The sequence below is a fragment of the Condylura cristata genome, unplaced genomic scaffold (assembly GCF_000260355.1).
Source record: "Condylura cristata isolate star-nosed mole 26May11 unplaced genomic scaffold, ConCri1.0 scaffold00002, whole genome shotgun sequence".
In the NCBI taxonomy this organism is placed as follows: domain Eukaryota; kingdom Metazoa; phylum Chordata; class Mammalia; order Eulipotyphla; family Talpidae; genus Condylura; species Condylura cristata.
The window spans coordinates 14,569,754-14,587,159 of NW_004567103.1; the positions used below are offsets into that span (position 1 = coordinate 14,569,754).

The 17,406-nt window shown below is 45.5% G+C and overlaps 1 protein-coding gene across 2 annotated transcripts in view; it reads right to left on the minus strand.

Annotated features, from left to right (window-relative positions):
- Positions 1 to 9,252: 9,252 nt before the first annotated feature.
- XRCC5 (X-ray repair complementing defective repair in Chinese hamster cells 5 (double-strand-break rejoining)) overlaps positions 9,253 to 17,406 on the minus strand; it is a 70,434-nt gene continuing 62,280 nt past the window's right edge. For both annotated transcript variants that reach the window (XM_004674806.2, XM_012728693.1), the window contains exons 20-21: positions 10,200 to 10,274; positions 9,253 to 9,485 (exon numbers count right to left, since the gene is read on the minus strand). In XM_004674806.2, coding sequence (XP_004674863.2) covers positions 9,471 to 9,485; positions 10,200 to 10,274 — 90 coding nt within the window. In that variant the 3' untranslated portion in view covers positions 9,253 to 9,470. The remainder of the gene's footprint in view (positions 9,486 to 10,199; positions 10,275 to 17,406) is intronic.

Here is a 17,406-nt window from a genome sequence, read left to right on the forward strand (position 1 = left end):
TCTCCAGCTGGCCCTGGTGACAGCATGCCTATCTCTGCACCTTCCCAGAGGGGAAGCAACATCTCAGACCCTGGGAATGAACCCACCAGCTCTGGGAGTATGGGAGCATCACACTTCCAGCCCTCTTGGGCAGCCCAAGTCCTGGGACGGCAGGTGGGATCTGTGCAGAGTCACAAAAGGAGCCCCCTGTGCTCAGAACCTAAGAAACTACCCCTGGCCTTGGTCTACAGGAGCTCTGTTTCCGTATCACGTCTCCCCCCACTGCTCTCCGACTACACCCAAAACAAAACTCAAATCTAGGCGGCTCATTCTGTTTCCTTAACATGGCAGTTCCAGCTGTTGTCTTTATTAGGAGCATCTTCATTTTACCAGGACCAATGCCTTGAGCAAGGGAGCGAGAGAGAGACTTTCTCAGACCAGGAACCAGTGAGCAGGAGGGAACCCTGAGGTCTCTTAGGCCCCCTGGGAAATCAACTTTTATGCAAACCCTTTAGCCCTGATTTCTCTATATTCCTCACACCACTCCTCGCCGGAGAAGCATCGCATCACCTTATTATCACCAGGAAGGGGGTGCATGTCTCTACTCTGAATGAATGTCATGTGGAATCCGCGTAGTTCAGGAATGAGGATGACCTTGAATTAACTCACGTCTCCCTGTGGTTGCTTCCATCCATGTCAGTGCTTCTTGCCACGGAGAAGTGAAAGGAGGCGGCTCAGAGACTGGCGGGGGAGGACGGTGTCAGCTGAGCGAGTCTCGAACAAGGGTACCTGAGACAGAAGAGGGCAGGCAGGAAATTGGGGTCACACTCAGAATCATGCCGGAAGAGACGGGCTGAAAGTTCAGGTTCTGCTTTCCCTTCCAATTCACTGTGGATCATAAGGCAGTATCCTGGAGTCTCTGCATTTGGAAATTCTTTCTGGATTTATTATTATGCAGAAATATCATGACAACCAGGAAAGTTTCATGTCTTAAAGCATTTAACAGAAGACTTCTACTTTGTTTCAAAGCGCCATTTGTTCCCCTGTGAATCCAAATGAGCTCAGAACTGGATATTTGTCTGCTTTGTTTATTGATGTGCCTAGAACACTGCCTGGCATATGGTTAAGTATTTCGTAAGTATTTGTGGCAGGAAGTAACCTGCAAGGCTTCATGAAGTTTAATGTTCTTAAGCTTCTTAAAGCTGTGGAATCCTGTGATCAAGCACGGGCTCCCAGTAAGGCAAGAAGAAAAAGAATGATTCTGGTGAAGTGTGTGTATACTGGGGGCGGGAGGGAGGTATTCCCCCTCCCCTCCTTTAAGAATATATGAATAAGATGGGAGCAAACAGATATAGGAGATACCCCAGACCCAGTGGACTCTCTCCTAACCCAGGAGGCTTCCCCAAATCTCAAGAACACCCCTACCTCTCTCTGCTGCCTATGTTAAACTTCTGTGTGTGGAGGCTTTCATTTGGGGAAGTCAACTGTTTTTTAAAAAGAAAGGATAACCACTGTTGGGGGACTGGACGGGGAGAGTATAAGCAGAAGCTGGTTTTGGGGGAAACTCAACTTCCCTTGTATTATATATATTGTATCACATCATAAGAGCCTCAAGAAGTCAAGAGTGTGTGAGAACTCTTCCCTCTGCTTCCTTTGTGGGGTGACTGCTGACTCGCTGAATAGTGGGGAGGATACTTGCCTCACTGAGGTGGTTTAATTTGGTAGGAGAAAGGGAAGAATGTGAAAGGGGACAAGTGAGGAGGGAGGAACTAAAGCAAGATTCCCTACTTTGTCCTCATGGCCAGTGATACCCAAAAGTCTCCCAGCCATGGTGGGGGGTGGACAAGGGAAAGGGTGTGTGGGGAGAGGGGCTAGGGGGCAACAGAGCACCTCACCTGGGCTCCTCTGCAGAGGTTGAGAGATCAGCACTGAGGCACTCAGCCTTGGCTGCACGTGAATTCAGCTGGGGGCGGTAGTCACTGCCAGGCCTGGCCCCCCTCCTGGCCACCTGGCAGGGCCAGTGATCTGGGGGTCTGGAGCTCTTCCGCTGATTCTGAGACACAGCAGTTTGGGATGCCCTGGACTGGGAGCAGGGGTGTGCAGCCCTGGTGGAAGCCCCCAGGGAGCCGCTTCTGGGGGTTCCCCCATTTCTCCTGAGCGTGGGTTCAGGGAGGAAAGGACCTGCAGCCCCGCAGCACACAGGCCAAGGTGGCACAGAGACTCACCGGGCTGCAGAAAATGGGAGCCGGAAGAGCAGCAGCACTTTCCTGAAAAGGAAGAAAGGGGGGGGGGCTGCAGTGGGGAGCAGCGTGAGACAAGGGTGGGGTGTGGCTGCTCCAGGAGGCAGAGGCTGGGGCAAGCTGACCCAGTCTGACCTGTGGGCTGAGGGCCAGAGGGGCTGGGGTCCTGGACCTTGTGCTTGTTCTCCCAGACATCTCAGGGCCCGATGGTTAAGGGAGAGAGGATCCCCCCACCAGGGCAGGGCTGTGGGTGGGGCTAGGCTCTTGGCCACCTCTCTCCTCAGGGTAGCCCTGGCCTGGACCCTCCTGGTTCTGGGGAGTTCCCACAGTCTCCACAGGCCTCTGCCCCTCTTCCCAGTGTGCTAGCCCCAGAATAACCTTGCTGAAGTGCACAGCTGATTGCACTCCTTCTTGCAAATGCAGTTCTCTTCGTGGCTGCCCTGACCCAGCCTTCCAGGCTGACTGCTCACGGCTTTCTATCGCGTCCCTCACCCTCCAGCCAAGCCAAACCACTTACCCTTTCTGGTCCTCTGCTGCATCCACTATCGGAACATCCGGCCTCTCTCTGCTCTCTTCATTAGATTCTTGCTCTGCGCATGCTCTGTATTAAATGCCAACCACCCCAGAAACTGTCCCCAGGTACCAAGACTGAAATTAATCTCACTTCAGTGCCCCTGCTGTTCTTCTTGCTTCTCTTGTACCAACTTTCTCACTTCATGGACTCTGGCTGCTTGAGAACTTCTGAAGGGCTGCAGTGGGGCCTTCTGGCCTGGTTTTCGTGCATGCCCAGCACTGCTGTGGATGCAGCAGGGGCTTGATGCATGCTGAACAAGGAACTGATGTGCATTGGGGTGGGGGCTCACAGGCAGGTGAATGTCTGGACAGGTCAGTCTTGGTGGGAGGGGGGGTCTCTGAGGCCCATATAAGGCCCAATGCAAGAGGATGACCCATCTGCCTGGGGCCACAGAGACTCCCCTCCCACCAAGACTGGCACTGACCACGTGTTCGATTTCCTTATAAAACATGCAAATCTATGAATAGGACATCCACACTTAATAAAAATAACTAGAATTTCTGGTACACTGCAGTTTCATATTCACATTCTCAGTAAGCCCAGACACCGATTCTCTCTTTGTGATTCAGCAGCCTGACCCTTCCCACTCACAAATACCTCAGGCCTAGAGGTATTCATTTGGAGAAGACAGAGCAGGGCACTTTAAAGCCAGTCAGATGGTGGTGCAGAAGAGGAGGAAGTATACAGACGGGGCTGATACTGAACTTACTGTATGCTGTGCACTTTATGAGGCTCATTCACCCCAACCGTAGACGCTGTCACGTCAACCTGGCTGCAGAAACATGATCGTGGTCACACAGCCAGGAAAGAGTAGAGACAGGATGTGAAGTATGCCGCCAGAGTCTAGACTGGGTTTTAGTTAATGATATTTGTAGACATTAGAAAGCAGGTCTGCAGGGAGAGGAGAGGGATGTGTTGTCACCAAATTAAAGATGCTGCAGACAAATGAAGTCCTGGTTCCAGAATTAAGGTTCCACACTGCGCTCCCTCTATGCTCCTCTTCCTTGTAGAGAGGGCTGGACATGTGTCAGGTTTCTGCCCAAAGAAGTCTGCTGTGTGAGGGCTGCTGCTGTTTCTCCGGACAGACACAGCACAGCTGTCCGTGCATCCTGCCTTCTTTCCTCGTTGGGGCTGGAACAAGACGGAGGAGAGGTCAAAGCCAATCTCGTCATGCCAGCACTGAGCGACCAGTACCCACAGGTGCCTAGTTTTTGCCAGGCTTCCTGGGTATGGGGACGACAAAGCTTCATTTTGTTAAGCCAGTGTTCAGTGGTCCCCATAACTCAGCCTCATTTCGGGCAGGGCGTGCGTGAGGGGTGGGAGACAGGCACTTTATTTAACCTCCAAAGACCTGATTTTGCAGCATTTTAACATTTAAAAAATTGGGGTGCAAATTAAAATGGTCACTATTTTTTGTTTGTTTGTTTCTTAAATAATTATTAGTATTTTGGAGGTGAAACAAAAGCCTAGGAAACTGACTGCTGAGCCCACGCCTTCTGTGTCCTCCAAAGGGCATGGTGTACCTCTCACTGCCCATTTTGCCCCTAAAATGGAGAGAAAGCTGGAGGGTGAGTCTTCGTATCCAGGGACGAGAGCTCACAGATTTGCTTAAATCATCACAAGTCCTTGCAAGCCTCCTTGCTAGAGAGAGACCTGAGAAAGTAAGGTCCCTTTGAAATGAAAACTTAGATCATTTATGCAAAAACATTATCTATGCTGCTAGTGAGTAAAACTTTTTCTCAAATTACCTTTGGGGTCTGTGACATCTTTTGAACATCTGCAGCAGTTTCCAACTTATGAGAGTGTTTTTTGATATCTGAAAACAGTGAAGTTACCTCTGGTCAAAGCTTATGAATAATGATCAAAACAGCCTCAATGGCTTGCTTTAAATGACTGATGTAGTATGAAGTTTGTTGCCCCCAAAATTTACTTTGAAGAACACCAAGAATTTCGCCTTTCTAGCACAGACCCTGGGTGAGCTGCAGGAGTATTCTGAGTGGCTCGAGGCTTCTCGGGCTGACCTTGCCCCATTGCTGCCGGCACTCGGCAGCAGGCAGCGCTTGCGTCTCTCTCAGTTCTGTCCGCTTGTGAACATGTCAAGATACAAATACACGGGCTTCGCATTATGTCGGTCCTTCTAGCAAGAGAAAAACGTCAGAAGTGGATGCCATTTCTGTATTACTCTGCACAGATGTCAACCCTGCTTTTTGTCTGGTCCAAGATGGAGTCTAACTTCAGAGGTAGGTGGGTACTTTCTAAGTCCACTCGTCTCTGACACACACTGGGACAAAAACACCCCGTATTGACAGAAAGAGGCCTTGGTTGCTAAAGCTGCAGAAATGACAGCTCAAACTGGGGACAGCTTCTGCTGAGTTTTCACCCCATCAGACATTCCCATGGGTGAGCTTCTGGGTTCTTATTACCCCTAACATCCGAAATGCCCTATGGTTCCTTTTACCTCCGCCCCCACACTCTGCCAATTTCTGTCAATGCAAACTAAACAGAGATTGAGATTATTTTGGTCTCACCAGGGAAGAGACAAGCCATACACACATTACACAAGACTGCATAGATTTGCCAGAAACTCACCACACCGTCCCCTGTGCTCTGGGAAGGGCAGACTTTCATCTAAGTGGCCAGATCAGCAGAGTAGGGAGATAAATTATTTTCCTGTTTTCAGACTCCCCAGAGCGCTCTCATCAGAGCATGAACGTCTGGACACGAGCGGTAGAAATGTGGGAAACGTGGCCACGAGGAGTGTGTGTGCGCGTCTTTGACTGTGCGTTTGCTCTGGCCCATTTCCCTTATTTCATCTAATTCAGATCCAACAGTGTAGGTTATTTTAAAATAATGAGCGGTGACAAATGTGCCGCACTTACTACCTTTTGCGCTTTCCTGGCTGCCTGCAGCTAATTTCAAGAATGGAGCTCATTTTTGTTCTTACTTTGGAAAGTGGGGTTACACTGAAGTTTGATTTGAATCATAAGGTCTACGATGTGACCTATGGTAGAGCCGAACACATGGTCACTAACATCTGCCTGACTTCAGGTTTACAGGGACCCTCCGTGTAGCCCAGAGGTGCCTCGCAGGCAGCCTATTCTGCCCTAGCAGGTTAGAGCTCACAGCACTCCTATATAGCCTCTAAAATAACCAGCTCCTAAGTGCATTGGTGGGAAACAGCTACTTATTTCAGTGACTGTTGAGTGGAAAAGGGGAGGTTCTCTCACGCCGTCGGCCAGGTAAGAAGGCAGGTTCTATTCTTCTCAGCTGGCCCATAGGATGCTCCTGCTCACTCCTAGGCTTGGCAGCCACTTGGTGAGAGCTGGATGTAGGAGCAGACATAAATTCAAGCAGAGTTACCACTAGCTGTTCCTATGCGGACTGGGTAGTTTGCTCCTTGTGTATTTAGCTCCAGGAGCGGTGGATGGAAAGGCAGGATATAGTCATTGCACAGGTCGTAGTTTAGATGCCAATTTAATGTGAGCAAAACTTTGTCAGAAGGACACCTTTTGAGCCTGAAGAGGAGGACACTGCATATGAATATGCCAGGACACGATTCCCAAGTGAACTGGGGTGCCTGGTGTCCTCACCAAACCCTAATCTCAGCCCATCCCTCTACTTTAACACACAGAATCTAATTTTCATGTAGTAAGCAGGTAAAGAAACCTAAGCTCAAAAGCAATAGATAATTATAAAAATAGCCTGAATACTCAAGATTAAAAGAAGTGCAAGGACCCGAGGCAGGCTGCCCACCTACAGACCCAGCCAGAGGCGCCGCCCACGCCTTCTAGCTGCTTTCATGACCTCACAGTGCTGTCATCTAGGTGGAACATGTTTCTGTTTATCAAGCTCTTCATGGGCATGCTCTTCCTCAATGGCACCAGGTTTGTTATCGGGACAATGGCCACACAGCAAGTGGCAGAGGCAGAACTCAATCCCAGATCTGGCTGCATCCAGGCGTCTTCCCACCTGCAGCGACCCCTTTGAGATCTGCTCTGAGTGGGCTACAGTCTGTATCCTGAACCACAAGCTCAGGAAGAGGAAGATAATCCCGGGGAAGGAGGAGATAATACAAAATGAAGCCAGTAGGATGGACAGAGCATTGTTACATGAATCAAAATTAGCTGCAAAACCAGATCATATATTGAAAGCACTTCTTTTTGCCCTTTTCATCTAGAAACTATCCTGAGCTAGGTAAAAACTAGAAAAAAATTAGGTAAAAAAACTACCTATATCTAACATGGTACACTGAAGAATTTCCCGTGTCTGGGCTCACTCTACTTCTGAATGAATGCATGCTAATGACAGAGAATCCCATGGAGTAGGGCCAGTCAGGCCCCATGTTTAAGGGTGAGTAGGCTGAGGCCTGGCCGTGCCAACTGGGGCCTGCACTGTCTGCTGCTCTCCCAGGATTGACAGGCACCCCTGGGGAGCGCCACAGACCTGCAAACCGCTTTCCAGGGAAAATGGTCCTTAGTATGTTTATCAAAATAGATGAAGCTCATATTCAAAACAGTATGCTCTGGCATTAGAGTCAGACGGCTATCTGGTTCTTCCTCTCCCAAGCCTGGCAAACTCATTTTTTCCTTCTGATATTCAGATAATTTAGGCAAAAGTGGGGTTAGCCTTCAACAATGTATAATGCAAGGCTAACTTGATAAAAAAAAAAAAAGAGTAAAAGTTTTTCTAAAAGTTGGGCTAGGGAAGCACAAATAATCCCACTAGGACAACATCAATAGAAAAGTATCAGGAGCTTTAAAAGACTAACACATTTTTTCTGGTTTGACAGAAGGACTGATGTTTCCAAGAAGGAATTCCTCAAACTGCCATCTGGGACTATGCTCGTTAAATTGACTCATGTTGCAGGGATATGATCAGAATGCAGAATTTAGAGAATAAAGCCGTTTCCTCTTGATTCTATGAAGTGCCTCAGTTTTACCCAAGCCACAAACACCCCGTGGGCTTTAACTTCTGAGTAGACAGTAAGATGTGGCATCTTCCACTGGGGTGGCTTTAATGGGCACTGTACCTTGAGACTGACGCAAGAGGCGTTAGCATGGAGGAGCTGTCCTAGAGGACCCCAGGAAAGGCTCCTTGCTCTCCTCGGCTTACTAATGATGATCCGTCCTGAACTCCACAAAGGCCTTCAATTCTCAGCACAGCACCAAAATGTTCTTTTGCAGACAATTAGTAATAAGCAGTGATCCATGGGAAGGAGTTATTTATGCCTTTAATGTTACACTTACAAAATGAAGTTAATCAATGGCCATTTATGGGGGTGCTGAGGATACAGGCGATCGGGCACCTGTCTGTGACATCCAGGAAGCAGGAGTTCCAACTTGGGGTTGGAGTGAGGACAGGAAAAGGCAAAACCAAGGGTTTTGTAATTTTCTTATTTTAGGAAGGGAAGCATCACTGAGAGAAGAGCAAAAGACACTTAGGTAGAGATGGGAAAGACTAGACAGTCAAGGAAGACGTGCTTTTAACACAAGCAAATTTTCACTTTGAGATCCGCAGAAGAGTGCAATGAGATGATTGAATCCTGGCTGCCATTGATGAGTATCCATTCCCTCCCACCCCCTACCAACACTCCTCCCCCTTTTAAGGTTAACTGGTCAGTCAGAGGCTGAGCCAAAAGAGGCTCTTTCTTGAGAACATCATGATCCACTGCTTGAGACCAATAAGCAGGATGTGCACCCTGCTGAAGGAAAGCCACCTGCTACCACAGCCCAAGTAACATGGCACTAAACAGCTTTAAGAGAAAGAGAAATGGGTCAGTCCTTGGCCATGATTTTCCAAACCTAGTTTTCTGTTGGCAGGAAACAAACGTCATGGATTGATGGGCTGAAGCTTGACTGTGGGGGGAGGATCCCAAAACAGATTACATCTCCCGTAAGAGAGGCACCGAAGAGCCATCTCTGGGCCAGAGGAGGCACTCACTGTCAGCTCAAGGGTAGGAGGCGAGCTTCCCAAGTGCTACCCCGATCAGGGGTGATGGGAAAATGGGGCAGGGCTGAGGCTCTTGGCAGTTAAACCACTTGTGAGAGGGGTGTCCCTGGAGAAGCCCCAGAGACATGTAAGACTCTGGCTTGGTCTCGGTCTCTGCTGAGTGGATGCTGTCTGGGAGAGGACAGAGAGCATCTGGCCACATGTCAGCCTGTGCATTCTCTCCCCCCTTTTCTCACTTCCTATGTAAACCAACATGTTCTTGTTGTTTCACTGCTTTTGGGTCGTATCTTGCCACTACAACATGCAGCTGAGGACCTGCCAAATGGGCATTTGCTCTGGGTTTGCTTGGTTTCACTGGGGAGGACTGGAAAACTCATCACTGACTATTCCATAGTTTGGGGGACACCTCACTGCAGTCCTTCCCACATCAAGCTGGACTCTATTTTCAAAAGTTTCAAACTATGTGGGTAATATGCCAAGATCAGTAAGACCACAAAAGAAACAATTCACTGATCAGAAAATAACAATGACTCTTTATAAACCTGTACGGGGTCTACATTATTTCTTCTTTGTGTATATTTTCATTCTAGAGAGAATTAAAGCGATACATGTCTGCAGGGACTATGCCCAGCACTTCCGGTTCCCCGAATGGCTCCCTCCAGCTTGTTCCAGGCAGACGTCTGGCATGTCAGGGATGGCAATTCTTGTAGATTCCTCACTATCCATGCTCATATCAAGTCCAGCTGTGAACAGGAACACACAGTTAGAGAAAAGCCTGGTCCACTCCAGTCCACCATGTCTCTGGTGAGAGTTTAGGGGCATGTTTAGGTGACGTCACAAGTCACTGCCCCCTCTTTCAGGATTTCAAAACAAATACATCTCCTCATTACAATACCAAGAAATTCTCCACAGAAAGGCTATAAGCTTTTTCTGGACAACTGTCACGTGAAGTTTAAAGATAGCCATTTTCCAGACACAAAAGATACATAACAACCAACACTTCTACAGGCTTCAGGCTTTCAGAAGGGATGTGATGAGGATGAGAAGTCCCCAGACGTCTATCAGTCTATTTTGTTTACACTAATTGAGAACATTAAGAATTAGCACTTTAAAAGGCTGCTTTTATTTGTCAACTACACAAAGTACATGTTATAACAGTTTCAGTAAATTACATTTTGCTACTAAAGGAATAGCTTCCCCAGGACTTTTTGGTTCTTGAAAAGAAAAAATTAACCTGAATAAACATATAAACCACAGGGCAGAAGAATTTTTATTATGAAATCAGCTATCTGATTAAATGTACAATGGCAATATATAATAGTGTCAGGAGCTTTTGGTGTGTTAAAAATTCAAACAAAAACATGAAACAAATCTATGATAAGCAGCTTTTGTGTCTGTATTTATAGTTCAGATGATTCCAATCACTGGAACACCTGGTACATATTAAAAGTACTTACTAAATCATCCACATCACCACCTTCTTCAAATTTGGCTGCCGTGTCTTCATTTGGATTTTCTTTGGGGGCCAGAAACTGTGGAAAGGCAAGTGTGGTATCAATATGGCATTTCCCTCTACTGATGGATGATCAATCTGCTGGCATTGCCACTCTGCTTAGCAAAGTCTCTCAGCAATGGACCAAAAGGGACACCGTCTTGATGTAGTCTCCCTCGTTTGGTGTTGGATAAGGGAGGATCGATTTTGAAGGTGAACAACGCATGCTAACTAGTCACCAGAGGAAAGTGAGAAGGGAGGAAAAGTACGGTGTGCCAAGGCAGAGGCCGGCTGCGCACTGCGATGTCCCACACTGCCATTTCTGCTTTCACAGGTGGCCAGTGAGAAAGAAAACGAGCTCCCTAAACTAGTATGTTCTGGTGTCTTCTGAAGGGGATATAAGAATCGTGTCTAATATAAGAATCTAGTTTAAAAATTGTGATAATCTGTTCCTCAATTCCACTGAGACAAGGAAGTAAAAGGGAGAACTCTCTATGAGAAGTAAAACACAAAAAAATGGATGAGCTTAGGGGATTGCGTCAATTCTTTTTCTGGAAATTCCTCAATTTGTGTTAGAAATCGTCTGAAAACAGTAAGGTAGATGCCAAATCTTCTAGTGGATGCTTCTGTTTGGTATCGTAAGTTCTAAAAGGTGGATCAAGGGTGCCGAATTCAAGTCTGTGAAGGTCTCAGCATGAAACTCAGATTTTAAAGGGAAAATGAGTACTAATGAAAACTACCTGAACACTCTTGCTCTCCATCCTGGCCCTCAAGAGATAGTGGTGGATAGCAATCTGTTCCTTCAACACATCTAAGAGCTATTTCCTATTAATCACGTGCCTATCCCAGCACCAGAGGGTGGTCTTAAATACTTAAGATGATACAGAGCCCAGCTGGTAGGACGAGCGTAAAGGGCACCCATCCCTGTCAGCCTCCTCTGGCCAGTGTGCGTGGAGGAGCCTTGGGAGAGAGCCTTTCTGTCCTTGCCTATAGCTGTCTCCACCTGAGAGGGAAAGATGGGGTGATACTCTTCTCACTTCCTCTACTTATAAGCATGGCAAAAACTCAATTCCCTATGCATTCATATTACTTTTATGGTACAATGGACATAATCAAAGGCCCTGAAGCCTATAAACGATCTGACCACGTGCAGTCTCAGGAAACCAGCACTGTATGTCCTTCTACTCTTTCATGTGGAGAGACACACACCCCGAGTGACAAAATGGCAGCTGGAAAGCCTTACCTGAAGACTTGGGCAAAGTCTCTGTTAGCACCGTGGACATGGCCATGACCTTTGTTGTTGACTCAACCTCCCTCCTGAACTTTTTTAGTCACAGTCACTTCACCACTCACTAACATCAATTCAGACTGAGAGATCAAGAAATAGATCTTCCTCTGAGAACACTTATGGATCTTTCCACAGCTTTACTGAACCTAAACTGGACTGTGTTTAACATTGGGAACCAATGGTCTAAGAGACGGAAAGTGTTAGCAATAGGGGTACAACCTGGAATGCAACTGTAATGCAGCTCCAGTATCATCAATTCTTTTATTTATTCTAATAAATCATAATAAAGATTCTCAGGGCATATGTCTAAAGATCAAATTGATTAACTTAGATTCCCAAATTAATCTTCATATAGACTCTCCTAGTTATAATTATTACTATTAAAATTTATTTTTATCTTCTCCTCTTCTACTCATCATTAACCCCCATATGATTTTCCCTACATCCAGAGTATACGGGTAACGGGTACGACTTACCCAGATGAAGTGAAAGGAGTAAAAAGGAGAGCCACGCCTTCACCGTAAACCTCGGTGGAGCCAGAGATGACTGGCATCTCCAAACACAAGACCCTGGGCTGAGCGCTATAGCCACTGCTTTCATTATCCTTCAGTACCCAACACATGGTAGATATTACTGATGAATCTAGAAAATCTCTCATGCATTTTGGCAGCCAGTTTCTAAAAGCACCGGTTGCCCTCTTTCCTTCCCCATTTGCAAAGTCACTTTCACACTGCGCAGTATGTCCACAGGATATACAAATGGCACATCTCTGTGTCTAGGCCAACTTCAAGAGAGGAGCAGTGGCAAACTCATTTCCATCAAGTGCTAAACATCTGCAACTGATTTTCCTGACAGATCTGTTTCACATTTCTACATAAGCAAATTATGGCTAAAAGCTGGCCTGCCATCCATTATCCTTCCCGAAGCCCCAGGCGAGCCTGAGCTCTCACATGTATCACTCATCATCAGAGTTTTTAATTTCCCGGCTGTGCAGTGACACAGAAGCTAGAAATACAGCAGCAAATTCAAGGATTGGCCTGCTTTCTCAATAAAAGTAAGAGTCTCTGAAAGCAGCAGAAAGGGGTAGGAGTCAACTCTTATCTTATGCTTTGGGGGGGGGGCAGTATGATGAAAAAGCAGAGACTAAATGGGACTTTTGTGTGATACTCTCCTTTTTTCAAACCAAAATCATTTGCTCAGGGTTACCAAGAAAGCACACCCGTACCCAGAGATCTTTATGAAATAGATAAACCACTGCTTTTTAAGTGCACTGAAATACAATCCTGGCCACGAGCAGAGAAAAGGAAGACTAATCTGCGCTGAAAGCGCCAGTCCTATTCCTCCGTGAGACTGAAAGCTGACATTCAGTTTGTACGGAGACTCTTACGAGCCCCCAAGTTACACGGCTTGCTGTCAGGCTGACTCGAGCACTATCAAGTGATTTCAAAGACTCACCCATAATCCAGATGGGTAAAAAAACCTCAGAAAGAAAAGTCTGTTTTCATGCATTTTATTTAAAATGACATACATTTATGTTTAATTAATGCTGCCTATGGTTTATTTTATACTATAAAGGTGACATAGTGAACAGAGAAATCCTGCAACCCAGAATGGAAGAACAGGGCCATAATTTCAGTTGTTAAGCTTATCAATAGCCCTAACTAGTTTTCCTAAAAACAAACAAAACCCTCCAGAAATACTACTACTTACCATTCTATCTGATGGGGCTGTGCTGAGTCTCAGCTGGAATAAAGTATATAAAAATGCATATCCTATAAAAACGTATATCCTGGCAGTGGGTTAAAGCGCAGCACTGAGAATCTAAAGCCACTTCTGCATGAGTTCGGTACCCGCCTGCCCTGGAGGTGACCCACATGGTGTGGCAGACCTCTCCTGACCCACCCGCTGCTCCCCTCAGCAGTGTACTTTATTGATTTGCCTGTTCTGCTCCCCACTCTGCCTCTGGTGAAGCCTCTCTCCGCCCCTGAGCCTCTGGCCTGTACCCCAGTTCTGTATGCACAAATAAATAAATGTTAAGAAAAAAAAAGTATATCCTAGGCTTTATGTTCTAACTCCTAGGCACAGACCCACCATAGGTCTACCAAATGATGTGTAGACTATCCAGAGCATTTTTATTCATAACTGCTAAAGTTTGAAGATAATCAAATGTCCAGCATCCAGACAATGGACGAATAAATTGTGGTATCATCATAAAACGGAGCAGTATACGAATGTAATAAAGATGAACAGCTGCCAATATGAATGAATGAAAAAAGGCATACTCCAGTCACATGAATGTTAAGAACAGGTAAAGCTATTCTCACATAACAGATGTCAAACTAGATGTTACCTTGGCAGACAAGGAGCTTCTGATGGGAAGGATACAGGGAGCTTTCTTGGGTTATGGAAATGTTCTATATTTTGATCTGGGTGGTAGTATCCAGATAAATGTGTAAGAATTCATCAAGCTGCACAATTAAGATATGTGCATTTACTGTATCTATGTCCCACTTCATTAAAAATTTTAAAATGATAATTTAAGTATCAAACTCAAACAAATACCACTGTTACTTTTAACATTGTGATAATTTCTTTTTCTTTCTGGTTCTAGCACACAGATGTTCTACATAAGGATTTTAGGCAGAAAAGCTGAAAAAGCAAAGTAAAATATCATGGGGGCCAACAGGAATCAGTAGTTACAGACAACTATTTTCACGAAATGATTTGTAAATGTTTACATTATTATTCACAAGGGCTCTGGGGCCCTCTCACTCGTGTGTACACACCAAGCTGGGAGTACTCCTGTAGGAGGGAGCATAAGAATCTTTCCTTGGGTAGATGTGGCTGGCGACAGTCTAAAGTGGAAGCATGCAGTGACGGAAAGAGGGTTACGGTAGGAGTTTAGGGGTCCAGAGTCTAGCAAATTTTAGCCATGGACTTGCTACGAGACTCTGAGCAAGTCAATTTCTCTCTTAGATCACCTCTGTACAAGGAGCAGGTTGCTAAATTCTGACTATCTTTCACGCTCAGGTGGAAAATCAGCCAATATCCACAATGACAAAGGTGGCCAGACTAGGTAGTCGCCAGGAAAATAACTGCTAAAAATTCTTTTTCCTTCCACAAAGCTGGTATCTAGTGACTGCTCACATGCTCAGTCTTTTGGAGAAACTACTCCAAAGCCACGGGAAAAATCCTCTTTACTTCTATGTTCTCAATACAGGGTAAAAGCATAGAGGGCAGGGGTCAGCCCCAGAATGGATTCCTGGCCAGAGACAGGCTACAGAGCTCGACATGCCATTCTACTTCTCAGTGCCCTAAATTTCTTCATCTCGAAAGCCAGGTATCTGGACTAGATCAGTATTTTTCAGGGACTGTTCCTTGAGGTCCTGCGGGTTCTTTCCAGTCCCCCTGGGCACAGGTAATTCCAATCGGCCACACCCCTGCCCACCAACTGTGGGGCACTGCCTTTGTCTGGCTTATGTATCAGGGTTCCTTGCAAGTTTTCAGATTTAAAAATAAAAACTTGGCTAGGAGATCATTAGGATTCTTTCTAGCTTAATAAAGTCCCATACAACTAAAGCCAATGTTTTCTGCCTTAGTTAAGAATCTGTTTTGTTTAAATTCTTCTAATCCAGGGCTTCTCAACAGCATCATCATTAACCTGTTGGGCCAGACAATTCTTTGCTGTGGGTCTGTCCTTTGCACTGGAGGATGTTTGGCAATACCCTTGGCCACTAGGGGCTTGTAACACACCCCCTGTTGCAACTATCAGAACCAGTCTAGCAGAAGCCTTGCCTGTCCCAGCCCCAGGTCTGTTACTGACTGCAGCCTGGGCCAAACCACTTCCTAGATGGTCCTGGAATGTGCCAGCTAAAGAGCCTCTCTTCCTACCCAGCAGTGCCATGCCTTGAGAATGAACTTACAGACTGAAGGTACAAAGGAGCTACGTAGACTTTACCAAACACTGAATGTTAATTGCAAGTCAAACACTAACAACTAGAAACAGAGCAAGTGAATCTTCAGGTGCAATGACAACATACAGGAGTGTAAAGAGGTTAGGTAATGTTTATGCCTAGGCTTCCAAATGGATTGAGAGACAGTAGTAAATTTAAAAGGAAGCAACTAAACTTACGTTACCGAAAAACTTCCTATTTCTGCAGCAGGGCTGACTTAACTACTTTTCTCAAAGAATCATAAAATCCACATGAGGGAAACTGCTCTCAAGAAGACAAGTGTAAAGATATGGCTTAATTTTCATTTAAAATGAAATGCCCCTCCCTGAGCAATTATTTCCTTTCAAATCATTAATATTCAACAGCAATAATTCGACAGCTTGCTAACTTTAAATAACTTATGATAAATATCTTGAAAAAACTTAACTGAGCTGTGAGGCCTGTTCTTCAATCTCTCTGATTATAATCAGAATCATTAATTGATTATTTGGCTTAATACTGGCTTTGACGGCAATGTAAATGAATGCTCCAGTACATGATCAAAAAAAATTATGCATTCCTAATTTGCCTGGAAAAAAAAAAATAGCTGAAGAAGAATCTCACTCATCAGAGTTCTCCCCACTTATTAGTAAGGCAAAGGATTATGTTTTGACTCCAAAAATATAAAATAAAGAGTTCATGTGATAATGAAGGAAATGCAAAAGGCTCATCTCCAAGTCAGACAAGACAGAGCACACCCTGAAGTGAGTGAGAGCAACCAGGTCTGCCCTCCCATGGTCATGTATTTCCTTCCTATTCAAAGAGGGTGAAGTTTCCAGAGCTGTCTGAAAACACAACCAACAGAAAACCAGTTCTGGATACTAGAAGCATCTAAGGACACTACCTCCTATCTCGTCATTAGCTGAAATTTCTCTCTGTAGGTTCATTTTCAGATACTCAAATTCTTGGTGCTAGGCTCTGTGTCTTTAAATTCCAAGTAAGATACTACATGTGCAACACAGAACGAGCCTCAGACAATTTGCCAGAAGCACATTATCTCTTCTTAGATTTACTTCCTCTCTGTATTTCAGATTCACTTAGCTGTGACAGGTTTGTGGTTAAGATGTATTGCTGGCAGGAAAACCACCTTTTCCAGATTAGTGCTCCCCTCTTCCTCAAAAATACTGTTCTCAAGTCTTACCTGATTTTTTTTTCTTTCAGATTTATTTTATTTCCTTATGCATACAAGAGCTGGGGTATAGACCAGAATTGAGGGGGTGGGGGGAGCGGGGGTAAGAGGATTCACAGAGACAGAGTGGGGCAGGCAGATCGACTAAAGAACATTGCTGAGTGGAGCAGCAGGTGAGACAGGAGAGGACTGCTGCGCCATGTGGGTCAGCTCCCTGGCTGGGGAATCAAACTGTGCTGCAGTGGCTGCAATAGCTCAACAGTGCTGAGGCTTAACCCCTTGTGCCACGAAGGGGGGCTGTGAATGATTTTTTTTAATGCAATGATAACTACAATTAAATTACTGGATTGATTTATTTTAACTAGAAAGTAGATTGACTCACTTCACCCTGTGCAATGGTCATTTAATTCTATGTGTCCACTCGGCTTATCTATGGTGCCCAGTTGCATGTCAAACACCAAATTAGAGATTGCTATAAAGGTATCCTGTAGATGTGACTGTAACATTTACAATTAGCTGGCTGTAGGTAAAGAAGACTACCCGATACATGCAGGTAGGTTCACCGAAGCTGTTAAAGGAATTCTGATTTAAGACTGTTACAAAAGGATTCTGCTTGCTCCAAGTTTGCTGGCCTGCCCTACAGATTTCAGATAGGTCAGGTGCCACAACTGCCTGAGCCAATTTCTTAAAATCACTCAATGCCCCCCCCTTATATATACACATTCATATCAACTTCTCTCTCTCTGTTCTGTCCCTCTGGAGA